This window comes from Chlamydotis macqueenii, chromosome Z (genome assembly GCF_036417535.1).
Source record: "Chlamydotis macqueenii isolate bChlMac1 chromosome Z, bChlMac1.mat, whole genome shotgun sequence".
NCBI lineage: Eukaryota > Metazoa > Chordata > Aves > Otidiformes > Otididae > Chlamydotis > Chlamydotis macqueenii.
Window position 1 is genome coordinate 62,455,004 of NC_141593.1, and position 27,860 is coordinate 62,482,863.

The 27,860-nt window shown below is 43.1% G+C and overlaps 1 protein-coding gene across 3 annotated transcripts in view; it reads left to right on the top strand.

The window, feature by feature from the left end:
* The first annotated feature begins 14,564 nt into the window (after positions 1-14,564).
* ZNF608 (zinc finger protein 608) overlaps positions 14,565-27,860 on the top strand; it is an 86,408-nt gene continuing 73,112 nt past the window's right edge. For all 3 annotated transcript variants that reach the window (XM_086771111.1, XM_086771112.1, XM_086771113.1), the window contains exons 1-2: positions 14,565-15,136; positions 16,104-17,151. In XM_086771111.1, the coding sequence (XP_086627237.1) occupies positions 16,264-17,151 (888 nt within the window). In that variant the 5' untranslated portion in view covers positions 14,565-15,136; positions 16,104-16,263. The remainder of the gene's footprint in view (positions 15,137-16,103; positions 17,152-27,860) is intronic.

A 27,860-nucleotide genomic window follows, 5' to 3' on the forward strand; every position in this document is an offset into this window, starting at 1 on the left:
TGTGAAAAAAAAAAAGTGAATCTGTGGCTCCATGTGTGCCGGTGAATGCATCCCAGACTGATGCACTGAAGACGAAGAAAGACATAGCACAAAGTAGTCCCCATGGGCAAGTTTGAGACGGGCACATGCTGCTTCAGTAAATAAGCAGCCTGCCCAAGAAGACAGGGAAGAACCTAATGTGTAACGTGGCAGGAAATCAGGTGACTTTGCATTGAGTTCCTTGTATCTGAAAGAAGTCATACAGAGATTTACTTTGAATTTCTAAAACCGCTCAGTGAATTTCACTCAACACAAAAATACACAGATTGAGTCAATAAATGGTAACTCTCGCAATTATTTTGTAGTTCCCAATTTCTTACCATTCTGGAACACTCTTCTGTAGTCAATGGCCTGGCCCAGAATATTCTGTGTGCCTCTTCCAGACCATTTGTCTTCCAAACCATTTACTACCTTCGTCTCAGCTCATCATCTATTACATATGTTGATCTAACAGCCAAACTTCTCTGCTCTGCTATGGAAACAGGTTTATTTCTCCCCTTCCTTTGCCTAGGATTTCCCATGTGTCTCTGTGAGTCTCTGTTCCAACACCTTGATTTCTTTGCTCCTTTTATTTCCAGTGGGAAAGTTACTCCAAAGTATACTGTTGTGAATTTATAGCACAGTCATTCTTCTGCACTGAATCCCTCACAGTGTGGATGCTCTAAGGACAGAGGCAGATCATTTCTTTTTACTGTGGCCATGCCAGAGGAAGTGGTTTCTATCCCTAGGTACCAAAAGTTTCTACCTGTTCGTCTGAATGAGGTGCTTTTACAAGCATGTCTTAGTCTGCTCCTGGCAAAATTAACTGGATTGGTTTATGCTTAAAACATACCTTTTTTTTTTTGGCAATTCAGCCAGCAGATCTGGCAATGGCAGCTGAGACAGCAGCCTTGAGAAGAGGCAGGTCTTTGTCCAAACGGTATAGTTAGATGAAATGGCATAACCCAATTTCACGGTTTACTGTGACTAAAAGGGGTGGTCCTGCTCTGTTCAGCCCTCAATTTCCTCTCCCTCACTGCCACCTAACTTAGGTGCTGCCAGTGACCCCTTAGAGGTGACACAGCTGTCCCTCTGAGCACAGAATGTGCTGGTTCAGCTCACCGAGCCAGCAGCAAGCTAACCCCACAAAACAGTCAACAGCTTTTTGTTGGCTTAACAAACTCCACTGGCTCACTTAGGGGTCAGATGAGTGCCAGAGCTGTGCAATGGAGAGGATGAGACCACACAGCTTGAAGGGCTGGAGAAAAAGTGGGAAAACAGGGCCTGAAGAATGGGACTGCCCCTTTTGGCAGCAGCAAGCTGTTAGAGCAGCTCAAGTGTCTGGCTGAGCTGCACCCTCACCCTGCACAAAGGATGCCCATAGAGGAAAGAGTGCAGTAGTTAGTGTGCTGTAAAGTCACACCCCTGCGTACTTTGCAGTAACTTCACTTGATCCATAAGTCTTTTGTTCTGTGTTTGTTGTCCAAATTCCCTCCTTGCAGGCAGGTAAGGGAAGTAGCTTCAGCTAATCTCCTTAGCATACCTATTGTCTGGCTAAAGTACAGTCATTATGTTCAACAAGCCTCCATTCTAACCAGTCTGGGAGAGAGAAGACACAATCCATATGAGTTGGATACCCACTTGCCAGGGCATTCAGAAGTACAGCAAACCTGCAAGCTGGCCACACCAACCAGAGCTCCTGAATCTTTACTCATTCGCCCCATCGCTGCGTTGTATCAGAGTTCAAATTACTAGAGGTTGATTAGGTGGGAGAAAGGTTTGCCAGAGAACTTCTGGCTGAATGCACATACATTGCATAGCAGAATATCTCGGGCCCCTTATCTAATTAATTCTGTAATTAAGAGACATTGCCCAGTTTTGGAGAGATCAGCCTTTTTGTGAGCACAAGTAATGCTAGTGGCTGGGACAGAAAATGTGAGTTTGAATTAAATTTTCAGTGACCAGTTTTGACCTTATTCCCGCTAGTAATTAGCAAGAATATTCTACTGGAATCAATGGCTTAACAACAACAGAGGCAGCTTCAGGATATGACTATTAGGCTGTAAGCAACCATTGCAGATGAAACAGAGTGATGTTCTCAGTCTATTTTGACTTGTTTATCACTGTACTCCCATGCTTCTTCCCAGAAGCTACCAAACTTCACCTTTTTCCACTAAGAGTCCCCTTTAACTCACTTCTGCCTAAGTGAGTTAAACAGTGAGGAAACGCGTTTTGCTAATTTGTCTCATTTTGGCTGGAATGGTCTAGAGAGCGTTCAGGTCAGGGAGAATATGATGTACTATCCCCAGGCAGATGACGGGCAGTACCTTTTCCACTAGAACAGTGATTTGCAGAGTAAATGTCTATCTCTACCGGTCCAGTCTCCCAGGGAGATATCCAGTGATGTCTTCAGAGTAAGAAACTTTTAAGGAGCAATTAGATATATATTGGAGAAGCCATTAAAATATAATTTCATTTTAATGATTTGTATCTGCAAGAGGATGTAAATTAGTAATGGCTTATCAGACCTTACAGCTGAAGTTCTTAAAAAAGACCTCTGAATGGTAAATGATTAAATATATATATGTATGTATGTATGTATATACATATACTCATACACATGCACATACTCACATTACTGCAGGAAGAGCTAAAATCACTTTGGGGTTTTTTGTCTCTCATAAAAGAAATGGCTCACACATGTTGTCCAGCTTGAAAGTTTCCAAGAGAACTGATTGCCAGCAATGATTTTATGTTTCATGGTGCATTCTTTCTCTCTCTATTTGATTTTGTTCATATGGAGTGCTCAGTGCAATACAAAGGTTTGTAGAGGGTTGGAAATCTTAGATCCCTCCTGAAAGCTTATTATTAACAGAGGCTGCTTAAAAGTACTTTCCATAGCTGCTAGTTGCTCCTGAAATGCCTAACAACAAGCTTTCTTGGGGGGCGGGGGGGGAAGGAAAACCTTAAAAAGAAGGAAAAAAAAAAAAAAAGGAGAGGACACTCATTTTTCCCATTCTGAGTAGGAGGTATGATGTCTTTATAAAGTAATAATTAAAAAAAAAAATTACTGGTGCCTTATCTGGATCTTGCAGCTGTACTTCCCCCTTTTGCATTAGCAGTGTGTGTTCTAAGGTTATGAAAAACCATGAAAATTGTGTCTTAAGAGGAGTTTTATTCTTTTTCCTAGGATTTGATTGAAACAGACAGCTACATTTTGTGTATATATAATTAGGCAGTAAAATAGGCTTTGAAGGCAGATTTCTGTTTAGTATGTGAGTCACACGCACAACAGTCTTTCATTCAGCAACCAAAGACTGATCTTTTTAATGCCTCAACTCGCTCAACATGTTTTCTGAATGCTACATCTTGCAGAAAAAAAAAAAGAGAGAGAGAGAGAAGGAAAAAAAAATCCCAAACAGCTTTTAAGCCATATTTCTCTCTTTCTTTCTGTTTTCCCTTGTTTCTCCAAATGAAAAACAATCTGAAAAGCCAATCTAGCTAGTCTGTGGTGATTTAACCTTATGACAAACTGATTTTTATCGTCTTTCTTTCCAGATTGTTGTCCAGGGCAGCACTGAATGCTGCACCAGCTCTAGGCATATCTAATCCCTCTCATAAAAGGCCATTGTGGCAGTAAAACTGAGACCAATGGCTTTTTCATTCTCCACCTCTCAGCTCTCCAAAGTAATGGCAATGGGGTCTCCTCTTCATGTTTTTCTTTTCAGATGCATGGTTTCTCCTTTTAATAAGGCTAAAATAGAGAGAAATAAAAGGAACACAATCACATTTTCCTCAAAGCTCTTTCTATAAATACCTTCTGGAGAACTGAACTTAGGAACAATTATCTGCAATCTGAGTTGTTGTGACAATGTGTGTGAATACAGCAACGTATCCTTGGAAGTTTCTGGTCATTCTGAAGTATGCGAACATGTTAAAATGTTGGGCAGATAATACTTAGGGCTTCATATTTTCTGCTCAGGGTCACACTCTGGCATTCTTCCTCACCCTGAAGCCTGTGGAACTGCAGATGTGATAAGGGTAGTGCTCAACACAGGCACAATTCTCACACCTACTCCTTGCAAAGTAATCGTGTAGAAGCCATTGTCCACTTATTTTGTGCACTTGCAATGCATTCTTGTCAACAGTATTTTCCCCAAAAAAGACAAATTGTAACCCAGTTGTTTCACAAGGAACAAGTGAGGAGAGTGAACAGCAAATACTCTCCTTAAAAAGTGCACTTCCTTTTTTCTTTTTTTTCCCAAAAGCCTTGACCTCGGTGCTAAATGTTTTCATTAATAATATGCTAACAGATTATATGTCAGAACTAGATCACCATTTTGAACAGCAGTGCAAGAGAAAGTTAGTCTGCAGTTGATTACGAATTTTTATCTGACCTGAGAGGAATGCTTTTAACCAGGAAAACACAGAGTGCTAGATAAAAAGATTTACAGCTAGAAATAGTTCACACAAATTCATTTTTTTTCCAAATAAAAATATTGCATTTTAACTCTTCTTATTAACATCAATGTACCTACAGATATCTTTTAATATCACCATTAAAATTAAAACCCGACAACACTGTTTAAAAGCTACAAAACTTTGCTTTGGGCAAAATTTTAACACAAGTGTTTTAATACTGAGGGTGTTACATTTGTGCACTTCTTATAATTATAGAAGTGTAAAATTAAAAAGCAAAGTTTTATAATAAAAATTATATAATTTATTCCTAAATTTCATATCTGGAGAGAAAGGGAAGGAGGAGCACGTACTCTGCAAAGTAATATTATTCCATGGTCCAGAGTACAGAATAATTCATATGTATCCTTGTCTTTTAAGTACAATTTGGAAATTGTCTGTTGGGCATTTTTGATGAATATGAGCTAGAATACACCCTGCAGCAGCAGTGATCCCCACAGCATTTCTTCCAGGTTCTTTTATAGTATTTCTGTGGGAAGATGGTTGAAAAAATAGCACTTCTGGTACTAGGGCAGCACAGAAAACCTAAGGTTGCAGAAGGATCCCTGAACACCTTGAAGGACTCAAGACTTCTTTAACCAGAATTATGAAATGTGCACCAGCTCTTTTTTCACATCCCTATGGCTGTTCAGGGAATAAGACAAAAAGTCTGCTGCCACACCCCCCCGCCCCTTAAACAGATTGAAAGCACAGAGCCATCTTTAAGTAAGGCAGATAAAGCTGAGACCTGTCTGTGGCTCTTTAGGCTGTCTTTCTTTTCTCTAGTTCCAAGGAAGAGAGCAGTTTCAGTCACTGGTGGGTCTGCTTTAATAGCAGGTATTTGCAATACACATGTCTAAATCTAATGCAGATGTTCTTAATCACATTACACTTGATCTCAATATGCTTAACAAACATTGTCCTCAGGGCACCCTGTAAGGTAAGTAATCACTGTTACACGAATTTACAAGTGAGGAAGCAGAAGCATTGTGATGAGAAGACCCACAGGTTTCAAAGTGCAGGTTGTGCAGAGGCTCACCAGCTAAACAGATGACCTCTGCCTTGTGTCTGACACAAACAGTGCTGGCTTGAGGGCATGCCACTGCTTTCAGAGACATAAGGGATGCACTCAGTTTAGCTACAATTACAACTTTCTTCCCTAATAAGATCAACTAGTGACAATCATGTTTGTTACTTTCTTGTATCACAGCTGCGGTGTGTAACACCAGCTAAGTTTCATGGCCCCTGCTGTGGTGTCCAACTCCTAGATGTCGAACCAAGGAGCAAAACAAGATTATTGGAGTGCTGAACACACACCACATATTGACCGCGTAAGACATCACCAAAACAGTTTTGAACATTGTGTAAAATTTTCTAGGTTCTCAGGTGATTTATTGCCCTTCATGGGAAATTCTCACAACATTATATTATTTCATGGCCTGATATTCCTTACCGCTGGACTTCTAAACCTATAGATTACTCTGAGTTTTTTTCTTGTCATTTTCTTCTTTATCAGGCTTCTTCTCTTTTCAAATTAAACTTTCGCAATCAATATCTATGCAGAAAATATCTAACAGCTGGATGGATCTTCTCAAACATCAAGAACACAGTTCTGCAATGTTTCAGGTAGCTCCATAGATAATGTCAAAGCCTTGAAAGTGAGCAATGTCTCATCTGATTCAGGCTCCCCTTTCACTAAAAAAATATAGCTGTCTTCTTTTTGGCTGAGGAATTAAGGATGTTTTTACATCAACGCATTTTGTTAGTTACCATTTCAAGGCAAGATGGCCAAGTCAGAGAGAAGTACCATGAACTTCTCAAAGTCACATAATAGTGAGAGCAGAGAATAGACACCCACCCCCCCACCACCACCCTCCCCCAATTCCCCATCCCCTGAACTAATGAGAATTCTTCTGCTTTTGGATTTACACCGTCCTCTTCTCTGTCTCTCTCTCTTGGTCTCAAACCCTGCTCTCTTTCTTTCCTACTGTCTTGATCTCTGTCTCCCCATGCTTCTTTTCCAGCAGGCCTCTTCTTGTGCAGTTGAGGGTACAAGGCTTTCTTTGTGTTTCTCTCTTCCTGCCCCAGTACAGCAAAGGAAACAACAAGAGAGCAACAAGGACAGTCAGGAAAGCAAGAGGCCACAGTTGCCTGCTCTGGTACACACAGAGAAGGAGATACTCTTTTCAATGCCTCTCGGCCTGATTATCGGGATCCCAGGCATTCATCTTGCCCCACAGCATTTATTTTCTCCTTTCACACCTCTGCAGTTTTTAAATCTTCCAGACATCAACTCCCAAACACATTCTGATAACTTCTTTGTTGAGTTTTCAGGGTCATTTCTCTTCAAGCTCCTTTCTGTCAAAAATCTAGCAGCACATTCCTCCCCTGAGGATGATATACCCAACCATGGTTTTGAAAACTTTCACAGATTCATTCCTCACTTCACCAGCCAGTACACACTCTGCCCCTTAGTCATCTTTATCTTACTCACTAGCTAGTATGTGCTGTCTGATCTTGTCTCTGGCCCATTCCTTCTGTTCGTCCAGCATCCTGCTTCTTGCTCTCCCTTCATATCAGACAAATCCCTCGCACTCTCACTTCTGCTGCAGACTTCTTACATCTAACTGGCTGCTTCTCTGTGAATTCCATTTCAAGACTCATCTTCCCTCTCCCGGGCCTGCGACTCATAGCTTTCTCTCTAATGAAACAATCCAGTCTTATTCCCTAAGCCTTAGTTTCATTTCCCCATGCTCATTTGTTCTTTCTGAAAATCTGAAGTATGGCACCCAGCCACTGGCCTTTTGCACATTTTTCACCTTAGCATTAATATAATGTGGATGCTGCCCGACTAAAATACTGAATCTGCATCCATCATTTCTATTACAAATTATAATCGACTGTGAAATATTAAGCCATTTTGTATGAAAGCAGCTGTAAAAAATACACTGTGTAATAGAGTATAAGGCTATGACAAAAGGCTATAACAGATTTTAACATGTATTGCCTGTGTCTCATTGCACACAGCCTATTAAGCAAGAAATACATGGTTTTAATGTTATCTGAATGGTTACAAAACACACTAAGTAAATAAATAAGCTGTTGTTTAAATTACTTGAGGATAAATTGAGTATCTATACAGTGAACTGAAGGCTACACTGACGTCTGGGTAAAAGGTTCGTAGTTCAAACTCTACAGCAGAACTTCACAGAACTATTAAGTTATGAAATGGAAAAGACTTAGTAGGTCATTCAATCCATTCTAATGCCAAAATGGAGTAATTCCCCGAGGTATTTATTTTTAGTGCTTTTCCCAAACTAATTTTCAAGTCCTATGCAGTGGGACTTAAGAACTTCCTTTGAGACATTATTTATTTCACTGATTAGCACATTTTGCTGTTAGGATTGTTTTTCAACTTTTCAATTGGTTTTCGTCTGTTTGTTTTTTTTTTTTTAATCCCCTGTGCTTTCAGAAAGATAGTTTCTATCCTGTCTACCCTTTACACTCTTTCCCTACCCCCAAATAATTACACACACACACACACATAGAGTCTTTCATAAATCATTCCATTCCCTCTGCTTGCCCGTTGCTGGACCATTTTTGTTGCTCTTCTCCGAACACCACAGCGGTACTTTGTTTCCATATATAACCTATATTTGTGTGCTGCAACATCTGAGACACTGACCTTTAGATGAGCGATCAAACTGAGACTCCTTGTGAATACACAGATAAATGTAAAAGGGTCTGTGGACTGCTCTAAAGAAGAAAATATTGTTAGCATCGCCTCTCTCAGGGAAAAAAAAAAAAAAAAAAAAGCTATATCTGACATAGGTATCCGCCAAGCGTATAATGACTCCTCTGTATGTTTGCATCACCCGTTCCCACACTCCGGTCTGTGGATCACTGGTAGTCTGCAAAGCTGTAATAAATTATCCACAACTAATCTGCAGAGCCGGCAGTTTGCGCACATCAATTAGCAGTTTGTTCATAAGACTGCGGGACAGGCCGTGTTAAATTCTGAGGGCTGGGAGGATGTGCTAATCCAAAATTTTCGGATCAATATGGTAATTCCCAATGTATTGCTTTCACATCTGCTGTGAGAAACCTTTTAGGTGCAAAGCGTTGTGTACGAGAGAAATGCTGCTCATTGTTTCCCTAATTAATCTGGCAAATAAGTCCTTAAAAGAAATAGATTTTTTTGTCCTCTCTTTAGTGGAAAGCCGAAGGAACATGAATGACGGTTTAATCTCCGCAGACACGCTGCGCATAATGCCGGGATTGTCTGCGCACACACGTACCCTCTCTCTGCTCCTGCAACACGAAGCACAGGAACAAAGGGTGCAGTTGGAGGAGACCCTCCGAGGGAAGGTAATTAAGGCTCAACTGCAAATGACGGTGGGACTACGTGGCATTTTCAGGCACCAACAGATTTAACACCAATCGCCTTAAAAGTTCGTCCCATGCGCGGCACAGGGGCATCGACAAGGGTGGACCGAAGCGGACTGTGAAGCCGTAGCCTTTATTTCCTCTCCACTGCAGCTTCTCCCGGACACCGGTGCCGCGGCTTTCGGGGGAAGCGGGGGTGACCCCGCCGCCCCCCACTCTCACCGCGCCGCGGGCCGCGCTGGGCGCGGCGGCGCCTCCAGCCGCACACCCCCGCCCGGCCGCAGCCAATGAGAGCGCGGGAAAGCGATTTCTGGAGCGCTGATTGGTCGCTTCCCGCTCGGCGCCCGGGGCGCCGGCGGCCGGGGGAGCGGGGGTCGGAGGGCGGGGGGGCTCGGCCGTGCCGCCAGGCTGCTCCGAGAGAAAAGGAACGTTTCCTCCTAACAAACGAGGCTTAAACGGCACCGTAGTGTAAGGCAAGAGCCTCACATTCCTTTGGCTAAAAACCGGCGGGTTTGCCGGTGATTTTTCTTAGCATATGTGAATGCGTATGTCTGGCAAAAATTAAAAAAAAAAAAAAAAGAGGGGCGATGAGAGTGGATGGCGATCTCCTTGGGATTATTAGCAGTCTGCAGCTGCATTAATTAAAACCGGATTTCCTATTTTAGACAAACATCACTAATTTATTAGCCTTCTGTCTGTCTTGTAAAACGTACATGAATACAAAGTTGTAATTTAATTTGGCGAGCAGGCAGAAATGAAGGCGAAAAAAGCCACTAAATCACCCAGCGGGCAGTGGCCTCTCTTTGAAACAGGGGCATTTCCAACCTGAGAAGACAATGTGAGTTAAGTGGGCTTTTCGCAGCCACTCATGGGAATCGACTGCCGCGGACTCACCCACGGGCCTGCGAGTGGCCTCGCCGTAGTAATTTCTTGCCACAGAAATAAGAGAAATAAAACCCTGCTCCAGTAACCACGCGGTACGTGGGGCAGGCTCCTTTCCCCCGTACAGTCATACATAAAGGGCAGGAGGGAGAGGGGTGAGCGGGGGGAGTCCCCTCCGAGTGTTGCGATCCGAGGAGGTTTGTGAAGATGTTTTTACCCATCACTTGGCAGCTGAGGCTGGAGAAACGGCTCTTCCACGGACCGTTGCCTTCAGAAATTAAAGTGATGGTGTAACGCAGATAAAGGGGAGGCATTTTTGCAGTCTCTCCCAGTGACTGTTCCTTGGCTAGTTAACAGACCATCTATTCAGAAGCAATTTTCTTTGGGCTGAAATTATGTGCTGACCGTAGCAGATCGCTTCCCATCATACCCCTTCCCCCACCCAACGCTAAATACAAACTGTCTCCTACTCACTGTATAATAATGTGAAAATGACTGTAATTTCGCAGACAAGAAGCAGCCCAAAGTGAAACGTGTCTAAACAGAGGTCGATATGGAAAAATTAGGGCCATTACCTAAATCTGAAAAATACACACTGTAACGAAACGGAAACAGCAATCTGCGACTAAGTGGACTGAAAAAAAAGTAGGCTCGGTGGTGCTGATTTTAAAATTTTCGCTAACCACTGAGTGAAATCACCCCAAAGTTACCCGGGGGAACCTGTGATTTTCAGTACCTCGTAACCACATTATGTACGCTCGTTCTCCCACGACTTGCAAATGCCCGGGCGCAGGCCGGCGTCCCCGGGTACTGCTGGCAGGCCCCGCAGCCGGCTGGGCTACCACGCCGGCCGGGAAGCCGGCCCTGTCCGACTCTCCTCGCCATCCTCTGTCTGAATGCCAGGGACGGGTTCACACCGCAGCATTTCTTGTTTGCACTATGCCGTTCCTTTTTTTTTTTTTTCTTCTCTCTTTGTAATCACTTAAAAATTTAATGTGATCAAGGACCTCCTTGGCAATGAACTTATCCCTGCTAATAAAACCCTTCATTACCAGCTTCTGAAAGGGAAGTGTTTTTACACCAGGAGAAATGGAGGGGGTTTCTCCTGGCTGCTTCCGGGCCTCCCAAGGGAGTGGGTACTCGTGACCCCCGTGCCCTCGGCACGGGGCTGGAGGGGCGATGAGGGCTGGGGCTACTGGAACCGAGAGGGGAGCTTTGCCTCCTGGGGACCTGGTGGCCAAGGCACGACCAAGTGCCACATCACGGGTGGATTTACCCCCACCACCGTGCATCACCTGCCTCGATGCCCCAGATGCGAGTGGGTTTTGGACGTTTTACTGCTCCACTGCCTCCCTGCTAATCACCCCTTTGATGGGGAGCGTGTAGCGCGGGGATGCTAAGGCCCGTAATTTGCTCAGCGGGATGCAGTCCAAAGGGGTATTTTGTCACCCTGTCACGGGTGTGCAGGACATCGTAAATGCCACGCTTTGACTTCTCGCCGGAAACCTTGACTTGGGTAACACGCGCGTTTGGCAAGAAAAACATCCCCTATCGATTTTCACAGGGAGATAATTCCCAGTGAGATCAAGGGAAAAGAGAAAGGAAAAAATAAAAAAAAAAGGTGGTGAGGGAGAGGAAAGCAGACTGTGCTGAAGGGCATGAAAAAAGGAGAGGGGTGTCCGGGTGCTGGCCAGGGGCAGCCCCAGCCCCCACCGACCACCGCCGCCGCCTGCGAAGGGTTAAACGCGATTTAACGCAGCGGTGTAGCATAATGGCTCCCAACCTAAACAAAAGGAATGATTAAGGGGGATATTTTCGAGCCACACAAAGCCCGATAGGGAAGATTTGTGTTACTAATTCCTGTGAAAGGATGTTCACGTGGTGGTGATACGGTCGCTGGCATTCACAGTTCAGTGCGTGCGGCAGTAAATCAGCAGCCTGGAAACAAAAGGGTTATTTTCTGCTCCCCCTCCTTCCAAAAAAAAAAAAAACAAAATAGAATAAACCCCGACCTGCCTAACTTAAGCCATATTGTTAAAAAGAACGGGGAATAAAATACGTGAGGAAGAGAGCGAACGCAAGAGGGGAGGCTGGTCCAGGAGCAGAGCAGCGGCGATGTGCCTCCCGAGCAGAGGTGGGGGTGCTGCCCGGCCCCAGTCCCCCCCGACCCCCGTCCTCCAGACACTGTTTGCTTTTCTCCTCCACTAAGCACGAAAATAATCGCACATGTGTACCAGCAGCCCTCTCTCGCTGGCTTCAAGCTGTTATAATTTTGAATGAGGGGGCATTTAAAAATTATGAGTGAGATTCTAAATTGCCTCTTTGAAACCAGCACAGAAAAATCATTCATCATCGCTTCGAAAACTGCCCTGAAATTAAATTAAAACGAAATGAGGGAGTCTTCCTCCCAACGTGTGAGTCTTGGCAGAGCTACTCTCCACCTTGGTTTTCTATTTTTTCCCCTCCTCCCTCTCCCTCTATTTTTTTCTTTCCTTCCCCCCCCCCCCCCAAGCCCTAAATGTTATATAGGATAATTGAAATGGGAAGCGTGATTTGTATCTGGCTGCGGTGGGAGGCTGCCGACTGTAGCACTCGGCGTGGGCTGCAGAGCGAGGGGGTGCGTGGGGGGGGGTGTGCGAGTGTATGTAACGTGAGTGTGCGTGTGTGTGCTGTGAGTGCGTGTGTGCCTGTGTGTACAGTGTCTCTGTGTGTGTGTGTGTCCGTGCGTGTTTCTGTCTCTCGCCCTCGCCGGCAGGCAGGAGGAGCGGCGGACCAATCAGAGAGCCCGGTTTCATAAAAGCTGGCTTCTGATTGGCCAGCAGGGAAAGGGCATTGTGAACAAAGAGAAGTCCCTCTCAGGTACGCCGGCGGAGCGGGCTCCCGCTTCCTCGCCTCGGCTGTGTCCCCCCGCTTGTCTATCTATCTATCTGTCTGTCTGTCAGCGTGCGGGGGACAGACGTTGGTGCTTTTTCCTCCTCTCCCCAGTTTTTTTTTTGTTTTGATTTTGTTTCTAGAAAGAAAGGAGGGTTCATGGTATCTGGTGTTCTCTTCTTCTAAACACAATAAATCTGTTGAAGACATTAGAATTTTTTTTTTTTTTTGCCTAAAATAAAAAGCGGCTGCAACAAAAACATACTCAATGCAGTTAGAAGGAAAAGGTCAACTCGATCCAATACAGACCGTAAGTACGGTTGCGTGGTGTGTCTATAGCACTTAGAGGGGATTTTTTTTTCTTTTTTTTTTTTCTCTGCAAAGGGGACTGTTAAAGAGTTTTGGGAGTTGAGGTAACTAGGGTTCTTTGGGGTTTTAAACAGAAAAAAAAGAATCCCACAAGTAGGATGAGTTATTCGAGGGAAGTAAGAGGGCGAGAGCACGGCAGCCACACAAATCATGCTTGACGGTGCACTTGGGGGGCGTTAAGGCACCGTGCCTTTTTGGGGTTTTAACTGACCAAGGGGGAGAAATAAACGCGACACCATGACAGACAGGGCTGCGTGCCTCCCCGCCCCCCCCATCCCAGGCGCTCCTTCCGAGGAGCTGGCAGGGGGAGCCGGAGGGGGGAGGGCGTCCCGGCCGCTCTCCTCCCGGCATACGGACAGGCGAGGCGGGGGCTGGGCTGGGGGTGGCGAGGGGTGCGATACCCGGTGCCGTGGCTGTTTTACACACATACCACCCCCCCCTCCGCCTCGCTCTCCCGGCTGGAGGGAAAAAAGAAAAAAAAAAAAAAAAAAAAAAGAAAAACCCGGGAGCTTGGGCTACCCCGAGGTACCAGCACCGGACAGCTGAGGGGGGCGGGCTGTCAGGTGCGGCACCGCCGGGGATCCCCCCGCGGCAGCGGGAGGCCGGGGCGAGAGTCAGGACCGACGGGCTCTACCGGTCCGTCCGTCGTGAGGCAGTTTTTGGCGTGTGAAAGCCCGGACCCGCACGTCGCTGGACGCGCCCGTCACCCATTTTTGCCTCTCGCGTCGACCAATGGAGCCCGCCAGCCTCACGTGACGCGGGCGGCCGGGGCTGTAACGGAACCGCCGCGCCTCGGGGGTTGGCGGTTGCTGGCGCGAGCGCCCCTCCCCCCCCCCCCCTCCCCGCTCCGCCCGCCACCGGCAATTCATTACGGCTTTTAGCTTCCCATCGCCGGCTAATTAAAAATACTAAGCTAAAGCTCCGAGACCGTCTGACGGGGGGGGGGAGGGGAAGGGGGGGATGGGGGGGAGGGAGGGAGGGAGGGAGGGAGGGGGATGGATGGATGGATGGATGGATGGATGGATGGATGGATGGAAGGAAGCAGACTGCGAGGTTTGCCGAGACAATAAGGTGGGAGCGATCTGTCCTGAAAAAAAAGGTCGTCTGCTTTATCTCCTCGGACTCTAATTACTGAATTACTTACCGCATGACTGATTAGCCCAAGCTCCCGTTTTTTTCATTATTATTTTTTTTTCCGACGCAGCAGTTTGAAACCCTGATCTGTGCCTATGCTTATTTTATTACTGTTTTTTAATTTGAGGCGGGGGGTGGGCGGGACGGGACGGCGACAGACACCTCCCTCCCCGAAATCTTATCCCTGGGAAAATTTACTTCGTTCGAGAGCGCGCTGCCCTCCCTCCCCTCCCACAAAATGTTTTGATAACCGGCTGATCAGATCAGTGATTCCCCCCCTTCCCGCTCCTCCTCCTTCTTCCTCGCCCCCCCATCCTCCCTCTTCCCCTCCCCCCCTCCCGTTTCCCCTCAAGTTACTTCAAGAAATCAGATCTGTCAGGACGGGCGAAAAAAATGCCACTTCCCAACTAACAGGCGGAATCCAGCCCAGATTTTCAGTCCTTTCTTCTTCTTTTTTTTCCTTCCTCCCTTTCACTAATTTATCCCGATGTTAGCACATTCTGTCTTGTAACACCCGGGCGCCTGTAGGTTTGCTTCATGGGATCATTACTTACTGATCAGGATGGCTCCCAGGTCCGGGGCTGAAAACGGAGTGTGAAGTTGGGGAAACATTTTTTTTTTTCTCTTTAAATTACTGTGATGATTATTACCTCTCGGTGCTTATTGAGGAAAAGCAAACAAACAAAAATCTGGTCCTTGATGCTTCAGTTCTGAATGTGAAATATTACCTACCAGCTGGTAAAGTTGTGAGGCTCAGCATTTTTTTTTTATTTTTTTTTTTCTTTAAGCAAGAAGGAGAAAAAAAAAAACTAAACAAACAAAAAAAGGACTTCTGATCCGTGTGCCAAAGTAGAGGGAGATATGTTATTGACCGATTTGTGCTGGCTGAGATGATACTTGCTTTCTACTTCTTGATCACTTGCTCTTTAAGTAAAATGAGGCACAGAGTTGTTGCTGAGACGAGTGCGAACAGCATTTTGGTTTGCTGGTTTAATTAAAAAATGATAAAGGATTAAAGGTAAGCATTATGCGTATATATGTATAAATATTTCGACAGTCGACTGTAAAAGGGAGAGATCCCTTTAAAAATCGTTTTAACTAAGCTTTGTCAAACACACACTCATTTGCGGTCACTGAGGCCACCTTGGTGCAGATCACTTAAAGTGTATGTCTTAATCAGTTTCCTGTACAGTCAGTAATACTATATTTAACAGACCTAACAATTGTGTGACCTAGGAGTACATTAGAACTGCTTTTAGAACTGTTATCTTGAGAATATATTTTGTAAAAGAAAAAAGACCTTTTAATTTCTTTACTCTTTTTTCTCTCTCTCTTTTTTTTTTCTTTAACCTATGGAGTTTAATATTTTCCAGTAAACATTTGTGTTTGTAGGCTGTTGGTTTTCAACAGAAGCTGTATTGTGGCAAGGAAAATTAGGTTTCCCACTTCCCTTTGCGCTCCCTCTCCCCTCCCCAAGAGATTAAGTGGGGGCGGGGGGGGTAAAAGATAATATAGGAGAGTCACAAAACTTCAAGGGTCTGGTTTAAAGCCACAAAATCCATGGAATGCAGTGAAGAGTGAATATGTGTCCTTCCTTTTCTCCCTTTCGTGCCTAGGTGGTGGTCCAAGGGGTTAGATTACAACATGTGCTCCAACAGCTAGGCACCACTTCTAAGACTGTATTTCCTGAGCTTTGTGGATTTAAATAATGTTGTTAATTTTTTTTTCTTTCCTTTTTTTTTTCCTTCTTTTTTTTTTGTGGACATGACTTTTTAAGAGAGATCGGGGATGTTGGTATACAGCTAGATTAAAGATGCTCGCTATGAAAGCATCACGGCCATTGCCTCCGGTTTAACAAACTTAAGAAAAAAGGTGGCAACAGTAAACGATTTTGCTCCCCCTGCCTTACCCCCTTTTTATTAGTAGTCGTATTACATTCTGGTAACACCCAGACAAGAAATATTCGACTTTTCCCCTCCTCACAGGACAAGGTGGACGTGGACGGCAGGTTGTGAACCTAGACGCACCTGAGGGAGGAAGGCAAGAAGAGTTGAACTTAAAGGAGCCCAACGGAGATAAACGAATGTCCCCACATCTCCAAAGGAAAGTTCATCGGATTTTTACTCTAGAGATCTCATCTTCAGGATGTCATTGAACACTTCCACTGCAGGAAAAGGTGTGGATCCAAACACGGTTGACACTTACGACAGTGGCGATGATTGGGAAATTGGTGTTGGGAATTTAATAATCGATTTGGACGCCGATTTGGAGAAGGACAGACAGAAATTTGAGATGAATAATTCTACTAATACCACCAGCAGCAGCAACACCAGCTCCAAGGATTGCGGGGGTCTGGCTTCCAGTGGGGCTAATGCTACCTCAGCCTTAGCTGATGGCCTAAAATTTGCTTCTGTTCAGCCCTCTGCTCCCCAGGGGAATTCCTCTCACAAAGAGACTAGCAAATCAAAAGTGAAAAGGAGTAAAACTTCTAAGGATGCTAATAAATCTCTGCCTTCTGCTGCCTTGTATGGGATTCCTGAGATCAGCAGTGCTGGCAAGAGGCAGGAAGTCCAAGGGCGCCCTGGAGAGGCAACTGGCATGAATTCAGCACTGGGTCAAAGCGTGAGCAGTAACCCAAACGGCAATAATAACACCACCAGCAACAACACCGCCATTGCCTCTTGTGGGAAAAACAAAGAGGAGAAACCAGGTAAAGCACCGGGCAGCAGAGGCTCCAAGCGGGATAAGGATGCAGGAAAATCCAGGAAGGACAAGCAGCATGACCTGCAGCAGGGCCACCCCGGCAGCAGCGGGGGTGGCAGCGGCCAAACTCCCCCTGGGCACCTCTATGGCTTCGGAGCCAAGGGGGGTGGTGGTGGAAGCAGCAGCCCCTTCCACTGCACCTCTTCTGTCGTGGGGGAGGTGAGCAAAAGTACCCCGGATTCAGGGTTAATGGGGAACTCTATTTTGGTAAAGAAGGAAGAGGAGGAGGAGGAGAGCCACAGGCGAATCAAGAAATTGAAAACAGAAAAGGTAGGACAAATTTCTCCACCTCTTCTCTTCTGTGTCTCCCTGTGTCTATAATAAATGTCCCAAAACTGTCTGTTTGACTCCCGTGTCCTTCTCTCTGCTGTGTATTTGTGCTATACTCTGTTCTTAAAAAAAAAAAAGAAAAAAAAAAAAAGAAAGAAAGAAAAGTGCCAAACCATCCTGAGACCTCTTCCCTAGACAGAAGACACCATGTTTTGAGTGTCCTGTTCTTCCTTATGATTTCCCGTCCCTGTCCTCAGACTTGGAGGACGTTTCTGTTTTGTCTGTTCCCTTTGATCACAGCCAGAAGGAGAAACCCCTAGATGACCCTGACTGAGCCGTCCCTGGTGTTAGTAGAGAGCAGCAGCATTGGTACCAGTGGGATGGCACGTGTTTGCAGGCTGGAGGTCCGTGTGCTTGCCTAGGGGGGTGCATAGGTCAGGCTCCAGAAGCAGCACGTCTTGTATGTGCTGACACTTTTCCACAACACCAGTGGGCATTTGCAGCCCTTCCTCTCCCAAAGCCTAAAGGGACCCCTTTCCCCTTCTGCTACCGACACGCTGCCTGGCATTGAGATTGTGCTTGGGTGGGCAAACAGGAGGTGTTGGCAGAGACCTGGGCTCCGCCGATGCACTTCATGGAGATGCAGGATGCTCATGGTATGGGGGGCTTCCGTGGCACCGCAGCCCGGAGGCCCCAGAAGCTGGTGTGGAGGATGGGGAGGAAGGAGCCAGCAGATAGGCGTTGCCTCTCCTCTTCCTGGAAGGAGGGGAATGCACCTTGTGCTGAGATATGTGTGTATGTGTTCATGTGTGCACAAAACAGCTTTCAGAACAGAGGAGAGCAGTTTGTCTCCTGTCTAGGGGAGCTCTCGTATCTGAGACCTGCTGGCTCTGGGATGTGAACTACTCATTTGTGAGTGGTTGAAATGTATGAAAGAAATCAGACGGGGGTGTGTGCTTCTCTTCCTTTCCATTACGTTACGAAGGATGCTTTCTGTAGGAATAGATGGCCATGACTCTCTTCTTTGGGAGGGGTGGAGGGAGAGCGTGGCTTTTGTTAACCGCTGGTTGAAGGAGGTTCTGGTGTTGGCGGGAACTGGTCTGTCCGTAGGTCAGAAGGTGTCTTATGGGAGACCTGGAGGCGAGCGCTGGCCCCAGATTACGAGGAGTCAGATGAATTCTACAGGTTGTTAAACAAAGATAACCAGGCCCGCCTGAAAAATAAAGCAAGCCAACACCCCCCAAGTGAACAATGTCAGGGTGTTAGATTGTGACTTTCTTGTCAGCTGCTGGTCTTAAATTACCTGCTTTTACAATTTCCCTGAGCGAGTGTTCAGAGATGGGAAAACTTTCGGGTCGGTGTTAATGGTACGGTCTGCAAGTGTCTGGGAGGGCTGAAGGTCCAGGGAAAAGTTACATCTTTTTATGATCCGGCTTTCTTGTATTTTGGTCACATTGAAGTTTTTGCAATATTTCAGTCGACTGGAGGATTAGGTTTGGGTGTTCGTGACATCCGCAACTTGTTAAAACTGGAAGATAATTTCAAGGGTTTCTGTTCAAGGCAAGGAACAAATTAAATTTCATATTGTATGCATATTACTGCTTTTAAGATAGCATATTTGTGGATGAATTTGAATGAGCCTCGTGACCTTTTCCAAATGCAGATAAGAAAAGCAGATTGCTGTAACTCATGTGTGTATGTTTACGCTTTGATTTATGAAAGTTCTGTTCGCGGCAGAAAGGTGTCCTAAAATCTCATGGTCTCTTTATTAACTTAGTACAGTAGGCATTTACTTCTGTTGCCAATAGTCTTCAAATTGCAGTTCTCTAATCTGTTTTAACTATCTAGATAAATTGCCCTAATCCGGTCTTCACAATGGCTGTGGTTAAAGAGTCAGAGCCATTTGATTGGATTCAGTGGCTGCCTGGAATGTGGGAGGTACTGCCCTTTTGCAACCCCCTTAGCCTTTTAATCTCTCAGCCAAATGTTCACATTCAACAATTTTGTTTAGCTGGCAATCTGAACATTTCAGTATCTCAAAGGCTGCTGTCATGGCAACAGAGATTAGAGGGTGGTGTGGTTTCTCCCGTTTTTGTGTTCTTTTCACTCTCGAGTCACACAGGAAATTCTATGAAGAATCCATATACGTGCGAGTAACCTTACGTGCGGTATAAACTGGATGGCATGCAAATTCAGGGCAAACACGTCCAGCACCAGTGGTGCGCTTTGTGTTGCAGTTGTGGTTCCAGGAGAGGAGGTTTGGAGCTTTGCATTTCCAGTTACAGCCGCTGCTGTTGGCACACACCGACTTTAATACAGGCTGCGCGCATTAGAGTCGTGCAGCGTTGGCCATTGTCTGGCACAATGGTGTGCTTGCTTGCTGTCTTAAATAACATCCCTTAGTATTTCACTTCCTAAAGAATGTTCCCTTCTAGACGTATAATAATAACTGCTGACAATGGCTGCAACCTTAAGCCCTGCCCAGCACTCTTAGTGAAACTTACAGTTTTTATGTTTGTTGTTCTGGCTTTTTTTCCCAAATGTTTAATAACCATTAGGAAGAGACATTTTTAAAAGCATTTTAGATTAACTTCTTGCTTTGACTGTTTATGCACTAGAACATATATGCTGTACTTGCATATTGATATCTATTGTACTTACACAAAGCACCTTCTGTCTGTAGATAAATATGTCACTTTCCAGCCTGCATGTTAATCAATTTCCAGTTATCTTAATGCTGTGGAAGATGTGTCTCATGCATTTGGGTGTTTCCTCTTAGACAGAAATGAGTTCATGCCTGCTGATTCAAAATCTACAGTTTTGGTTTGGTCTCTTTTTTTTTTTTTTTTTTTTTGTATGTGGAGTGGAATATAATATTGCATTTGTTTACTATTTGTGAAAAGCTTGGAGCAGATTCCCAGGAGTTACAGTCACTGTTTAGCTTTCACAGCGTGCTTCAATGTCTATTTTTGGTCTATTTATTCTGTTTCCTTGCTGCAGAAAGTCATGTAAAACATGATAAATTGGATCTTATGAAGACTAATTAAATCAATGACTGTGTTCTGCTGGCTCTTTTATGCAGAAACCGCAAGCATGTTGTAAAAGTCGCCACTCCCCTAATATGTGGATAAAGTCAAAGTATGCTGTAATTCTAAGATGTTTGAGCTATATTCGTGCAGCCCATTTTGTGGTTAAGCCACCAGTGACATGTCTGAATAAGTAGCTTTGACAGGTAGGCTAACCACTCCTAAGATTTTTGGTGTTAAAACCTGTCTCAATTTTCCATTTCTCATCCATACTGTTTTTAGCAGTTACTGACTGTTTGTCAGCATGAACTCTTCATTTGTTTTAGCTGAGTTTTTTTGGGGTTTGGTTTTTTTTGTTGTTTTTGTTTTTTTTTCTGTATTTTTAACATCCCTTACATTGAAATGTTCAGAGTATCTACAAGATACAATGTGTTCAAAGTATCCACAAGAATTTGCTTTGTGTGTATTGCAGGGAGATTTTGGATTTCAAACAGCCACAGTTTACTCTGAGATATGGGAAAATTGTATTTGGCATGTGAAAAACACTATGTTTACGTGAAAGTAATGCAGAAGATAAGCTATAATCAGAGGTGTCTAGCTGTGGTTATTAAATGAATCAATCTAGTGATATTCCAGGACTGTATTTTTCTCTTGTATCAACTTACTGCTTCTCATTAAGACTGCATTTCACATCTGAACGTTGTCTTCAGCAAATTAACATGTTGGCTGCCATTGTTTATTTTCTCTTCATTTCTTCTTTTTTTTCTTTTTTTTTTTTTTAATAGCAGGATTTAGGTTGTTTTACACTTCATCGAGAAACTATGCATTTTACCTATTGATGTAATTCATTTAAGTACATGCTTTGATTAATGGTGTTATGGAGATATGCTTTTCATGTACTTTTCTCAGTGGCCTTGGGTGTAGTTTATTCACTGTGAAATAAAAGGGCAAGGAGGTCACTTGCTGTAATTAAAGAACAAAGTCTATTGTTGTTTGACAGCAAACTGTTTTGAAAGCTACATAAGGGATTTAGCTGTTAAAAACATTGATAACTATGGGTGCCTAACAATAAGCACAGCTCAAGGTTCTTAAAGTTCTGTAGGGCTGTCTAGTAGTGTGACGATGCTTTTTAAGCTGGGTGAAGAGGTGTTGCCCTTTGGCCAGAGGAAAGCTTTCCGTGTGAACCTGCTGACCCCTGCCAATATGTATGGCCAGACCTGCTATTGAATTCCTGTGCAAAAGCAAGAGTTGGCGTAGCACAATGGAGGCTGGCCTAGAACATTCATAAAATAAAGCAGGGAAGCTGATAACCTTACTAGGAACTACTGGAAAAATGTTTCACTTTTGGGCATCGGTAATTTTACAATTTTAATAACTTCATAAATACCCAGTAAAAAGGAAAGGATTGATTGTCCAGATGTCATGAGGTTAACCATGTTCTCCATGTTAAAGGGCTTTCCTGCAAGACTGTTTTAATTATAGCTATATAAAGACTTGTTTTTCCAAAGTAGCATTTTATAGTCCAATAAATGAAATGTATGTTAAAAGTGCTAAGCAAAATCTCCCGTAACCATAGAGGTGTTCAATAACCAGATTCATGTAACATGGAAAGTAGCATCTGTTTCTAGTTTTCAACATAAAACCAGGAATTGAATAGCTGAGATTTGCTCCTTTTTCTTTTTTTGACTCTCTTTTTTTATTATTATTATTATTATCTTTATTTTAAAAAGTTCACCTGGCACTTTATAGAAGGCTTTCTGAAATGCAATAATACAGGAGAGACTGCGAAAACACATGTTCGTACATACAGTTAACCAGTTCCACTTTCATTTAAAGAGATTTCCAGAAGCTCAGTCATTGAAGAATTTATAATAGCGAATCACCTCCTGCAGGCAAACACAATAAGGGTCAGTTCTTCAAAGGTCTTACTATTTAGGTAGAACCTGAATGATTCTGTCAATTTTTTCCTCAGAGGTAAAAGGAAGGGGGAGGGGAAAAAAAAAAAAAGCCTCTCAAAGGATAACTTTAGCAAGCTCTTATCAGTCACCTAATTGCATATGATAAAACCATTGACTAAAATTTTCCATGCAGAGACTTTTCTGCTCTTCAGAGAAGTGTTCTAGAATTGTTGATAGGGGGAAAATTACTCTTTTAAAGATAACTTAAGTTCTGAACTGTTAAGCAATAAGATTCTTGGCTGCAGCCTGCGAGCCCTGGATAAAACGCCATCCGGCCTTTGTTTGAGGTCTTTTGCTGAAGCTAATGACTGGTCTTGTGCCGTCCTGAGATAAATGACATTATCTCTGAGTGGTCTGACAGGAAACAGACATGTTAATGGTGAAGCTGCGGGGAGGATCTGCTAGAGCTCTGACAAAAGAGTAAAGCTTGGACCCCTGGTTGTGATCATTAACACATAATGCATTCCAGCTTCTCCTACCAGGGCCTTGATAATTGGAAAGCTATTTTATCGACAACAACGGAAATCATAAATCTGAAATGATGTGCAGTTTTGCTTGCATGGTAAAACCCGTGCTATTATTATTATTATTATTATTTTTCATAATAAATGAATGATCTAGTTTTTAGGAGGTGTCATCTGTAGGTCCCATAGTACTAATGTTTGTGGGAGACTGCGGCCTGCTCTCTGTCAGCTGGGCACAGCCCTTGTCTGTTGAACGCAGGCTCCCCTTTATTTGCTCTGTGTTATCCGTGAGATTTGATTTGTAAAAGTAGGCTAAATGCTCCTCCTTCGGTGAGGGCAGGCCTTGTCCTGTGCTTACTTTGGAAAACAGGTGTATTCAAAAAACCCAACTATCCACAACAGCGAAAATTATGTTTCCATAGATAAAAAACAGTTGAGAGTAGGTGGCAGGGTGGAACATGACGGTATCCCTTATAAACTGAAAATTTGACATTGTACAGGGCTACGCAGATCTGCTCCTGTTTCTCCCTCAGGCCGCTTTGCTGCGCGTGTCCAGAAAAATCTACTAGCACGTTCTGTTCCTGCTGGCCTGATGGATGGCGGTCCCCGTACCTTCTCTGTGCTTCCCGAATTCGCTGTCATCTCCATGGCCAGTATTTGGATCTCAGAATACTCGTGTATGTCCTGCTGACCACCCAGGCCACCTCAGGACTGTTCCAGTTGCACGCTAGACTTCATGCACCCACTTGTTAAAATCCATGGGCCAGGGAGGGGAGTGGGTGATCACAGGTATCTCCAAAAAGGTGTTTGGTGTGAGGTCAATAATGAGCATGAGGTTATATCCTGGCACCCTTTTCTGGCCTTTTACACCACTAAGATTACAGGTGGAACAATGCAAGGTATTACAGGTCCTCACATGTAGCCTGAAGCAGGAGATGAGAAGACTTGCCTGAAGAGAGGGTACAAAGAAACAGAGCTGGGGGATGTAGGCTAAATATGCTTAGAATTTCCTTAAAAATGCCCAGTGTGTCAGCAGTATCTTGGCAGCTTATGCATGCTTGTTTACCCCTGGAGCCATAGTTTTGGTTGTAATGCTCTTTTCGAAGCATTCTTTTTACTTAGGTAGAGTAAAACAGTTTTTAAAAAAATCTGTGTTTCTCCACATCTTACATGGTGTTATTGGTACATGTGGTATCCAAGCACATTTTACAAGCATCATCAGGAATATGGTCCCAGAAATACTAACATTTCTGCTATCAGAAACACCACCTTTGCTTCCGTTTTGGATAAAGACATATATAATTTTAGATTTCCATGACCCACCCTTGAAAAAAGGTTAGATTACTTCCATAGCTACTTAGGCAGGTTTGTGTCATTGCCATGTGTTCTCTATTTCTCAGATATAGGACTCACATTTTAAATGGCATGTCAGCTACATGTTCCAGATTTGTTCCATGGTGTACAATTGGGATTGCTGGAGATAACCAGGTTTCAGAGGCTGCCTGGCTCTGAGCTAAGATATTTTGTACAGATGATCCAACAACCGGGTTATTCTTCATGTAATATGATTAGCACTGTACCAGCTTTATATTGTACTTACATCATGTTCTAATGGACATGGTGATATGTCACTGTGCTTCCTAAAAGGCTGGAGAGATTATCTGACTTCTTAATTGTGTTTTATATCTTAGAGTAGAAATATATCCTCCCATGTGTTCTCAGATAGGGTCACACCTGTGGATGCAGTGACTTCAGTTGAAGGGCTGGCCATAGTTTTGCTAAAAATTAGTGGGCTTTTCTAGTTTTATTCATATGTCAAGGAGTTATTTTTTATTTCTTAATAATATTCACAGAAAACATATTGATATTTTTTTAAATTTTGGTCTGTACGTAACATTCCCTGTTTGGTGAAAGCCAGCCAGATGGTGTTCCGTGAAAATGTCTGATATTGACATAATTAAAAAGAGTAAATAGCTTTCTGAGATTTAGAAAAGTTTGTTTATGTGTGGTCATCCTTTTTTTTTTTCTTTTCAATTTTTTTTTTTTTCCACTTTTTGCACTAGAGTGTTTCTGCCCAGTGGAGCTCTTTTGTGGTGTAGCATTTGGCCAAAGTGAATAATAAAACAAGCTATCATTTTAAAATTTGCTTAAAAATATGTTTGAAACAAGATAATTTGAATAAAGATAATTACCAGTTTTCATAGCAGGACTTGAGGGGCTTTCTTAAAATGAGATTTTAAATCACAAGATTTTTTCTTTTTTAATTATTATTAGGTTCTTGAATTAAAACCACAATTTACTGCAGGCTATGAGTAGCCATTTGGGCAAATAGGAAGATCAGTCTGTGACTTTTGATGGTGCTGTAGCCAGGGTTTCAGTAAGCACTCTCTATTGCATTTTCTCTTTTAATTCTGACTAAATGGTCTTGGCAATTGGAACAAAGCATTCACATTTGAATGAAAGGTTGTAAAACTATTCAGAGTGACTTGACTGACAAGCAAGTTCTTTGTAATTTTTTTTTTCCTTTTTTTGAAAAAGCTGAGAGAAAATCCAAGGGAGTGGGAATAAGTAGTTTCCTCTAATGCCCCTGTTTGCATTTACATGTAGACATACATAATATATATATATGCTTACATATGAATACTTGATTAAACAACTTAAGTGAGCGCGTAGGGTAAGTTGCATGCAATGAAATAGGATTGATGACTCTATATGTAGTTTTTCCAGCTCTAGGGTAGCTATGCTGTTGCTTAAATTTTCAGAAATCTTAAGCCAAAACTGCAAGTAAAAAGATGCATTTTTAGTGACAGAAGTTCAAACTATGTCTACTTTTTCTGTAAGCTGCCAAATCTCAAAACAAAAGGGTCAACTTTTCTAGCATTGTCCACTGAGGCTATTCAGATCAAAGCCATTCAGAATTAAATCTGAAGCTCTCTGTTTCCGTAATTTTGAAGTAAAGATGTGTTATCCTGAATTGTATGTCCTTTATGATAAGTCTTCCTCAACCATTTTGACTTACCGATCTTCAGAAAAAAAAAAACAAATACCAAACATTTGATTCCCTTATCTTCCTCTCCCAGTTTTTGAGTCTTCCTAGCCTCGGTCTTGTTCCTGGGCACAAACCCAGCTGGGCTGAGGTGCCTTTGTCACCCGAGGATCTCCACCAAATCATAATATAAGAAAAATATCCTCATGGGAATATTTGAAGCATATGCCAGTAGTGGTGTGTGAATGCAGTTCTTTTTTTGCAGGCAAAAGAGCAAACTAAAATCTATTGATTGTGGTTACTTGGTGTTTTCAAAACACTGGTATTCCTAGTTGTTGAATTGTCTTGTCATGTTAACCAGAAAGCAGACGGCATTACGCCACAGAAGTGTATTTTTACTTAAAGGAATTTTAGAGGTTTTGATGTGTTTTCTTTTCCTCTTATTTCCCTGATGGCTTCTTTTTATTGAAGAGTAACATGAGGAGACCTAGTAGCAATTTTATTGCTTTCCCATAACAATTTGAAATAATAGCCTGGTCTTTGGTTGCCAGTCAAGTTTGTACCAGTCAGCTTGATTCTGTTTTTTATCATGTGGCAGTGGAATATAAAAAATACATGTTTGTAGTTTGCCCTCAGAAACTGGCTTTTTTTTCATGCTTCAATTAGCAACCGAAGACTAAGCTCCAATTGGTCACACTTTTGTAAACTCCTAGAGCTCGCTTTCTTCATTCTGATAAAAGAAAGTGCCAAGTTTAGGCTCAGTTTCCCAGGAAATTTTGAGGCACATCTGGCCTCTTCAGCTGTGCACTCTAGACAGTTTGATTTTGCACACATGTAGTCGTTTGCATTAGCCATTGAATTAATTCAGGGGTTTTGTTAAGTCCACACCCCCACCCCCCGCCCCAAGCATAAATTCACACTGCCCCAATCCCACCTTTACTGACCAATTTCTATGATGATGTGCTGAACTGTGGTAAAGTACATCTGTCACAGGAGTGGTACTATAGCTGTCCGTTACATAAACATAAAATTTTTTAGTTTTCACTGCTTCACTCAAACAGTAAGAAGAGTGAAAAGCAACTTGTAATCTCCTTTCTCATAGTGCATAGGGCCAGACCAAATTATTTTTGGATTTCCTGTCACCTCCTTGGCTGATTTCTGTGGATGGCTTATGTTAAAAGCAACAATAATGTTTGAATTGGAAGGGTTTGGTCTTTGGGTTTTCATTCTTCTTTGAGAACTGTTTATTTGTGTGTGGTTCGCCACACTACATGGATAGTACTATCAAATCTGTGCCTTATTATAGGCTTACAGCAGTGGGGTAATGGCAGTAGTTGCATTCATGTTCTTGCCAATTCTTCCTTTTTGAAGGAGGGAAATGAAACTAGATCTGTATCTCTGCTACAAAAGGTAATAGTTAGAAGCAAATACAATTAGAAATGGGCCTCATTACTCAATTGAACTTTGTTTTGCTGCTAGGAGTTTTAAATCTGATTTAGTAAATGTCCAGGGAGTTGTTTAGTTAGCTTGCACTGACGATAAGGATCTAATGGTCCAGGAGTATTTCTGGATATATTGAACATATTTGACATAAGGCTTTACTGGTTATTTTCTGCCCTGGGTTTAACGTTAGGCAATGTATATTGAACTGTATCAAAGTTCTGGAATTTGAAGGAAAACTACTGCTGCAGTTTGAGAACAATGAAGTTGGTTGTTGCACACCCAGTGTGACTGAAAAACTAAATTCATGTTCTTACCCACGTTAGCCAGCAGTAAGGTGCAGTGTCATGTAATAGTGTTGCTAGGCTACTGTCTAAGGACAGTATTGTATACATGTATATGTGTACCTATATCAATATATATATTCATATATATGGGGGAGGTGTGTATGTCTCTATGTGTGTGTGTGTATATATATATATATACACATACACACACACACACACATACACGCACACATGAAAAAAAGAGCTGCTACTGTTTTGTAAATACAGTAACTGAGTTTTGGCTGATAAGTCTATATTTACATTTCATGTCCAGATCCTTTAACAATCTTTCCTGTGATGCTGCACCAGATGCCAAACACTGAAGGAGAAAGCTAGCAGCTGTTTCCATTACAGCATTGGTACATTAGCCTCTACACTTTTATTTTCATTTTTATATTCCCCTCCAACCTTTTCTAATCACCCTCTAAAAAGGATTTTTTCCTCCTACCTCCAATTTATCTGTCTGCAGGGTTCTGTGTTAGTCTTAGCTTTAAAAATATAAAATCAGT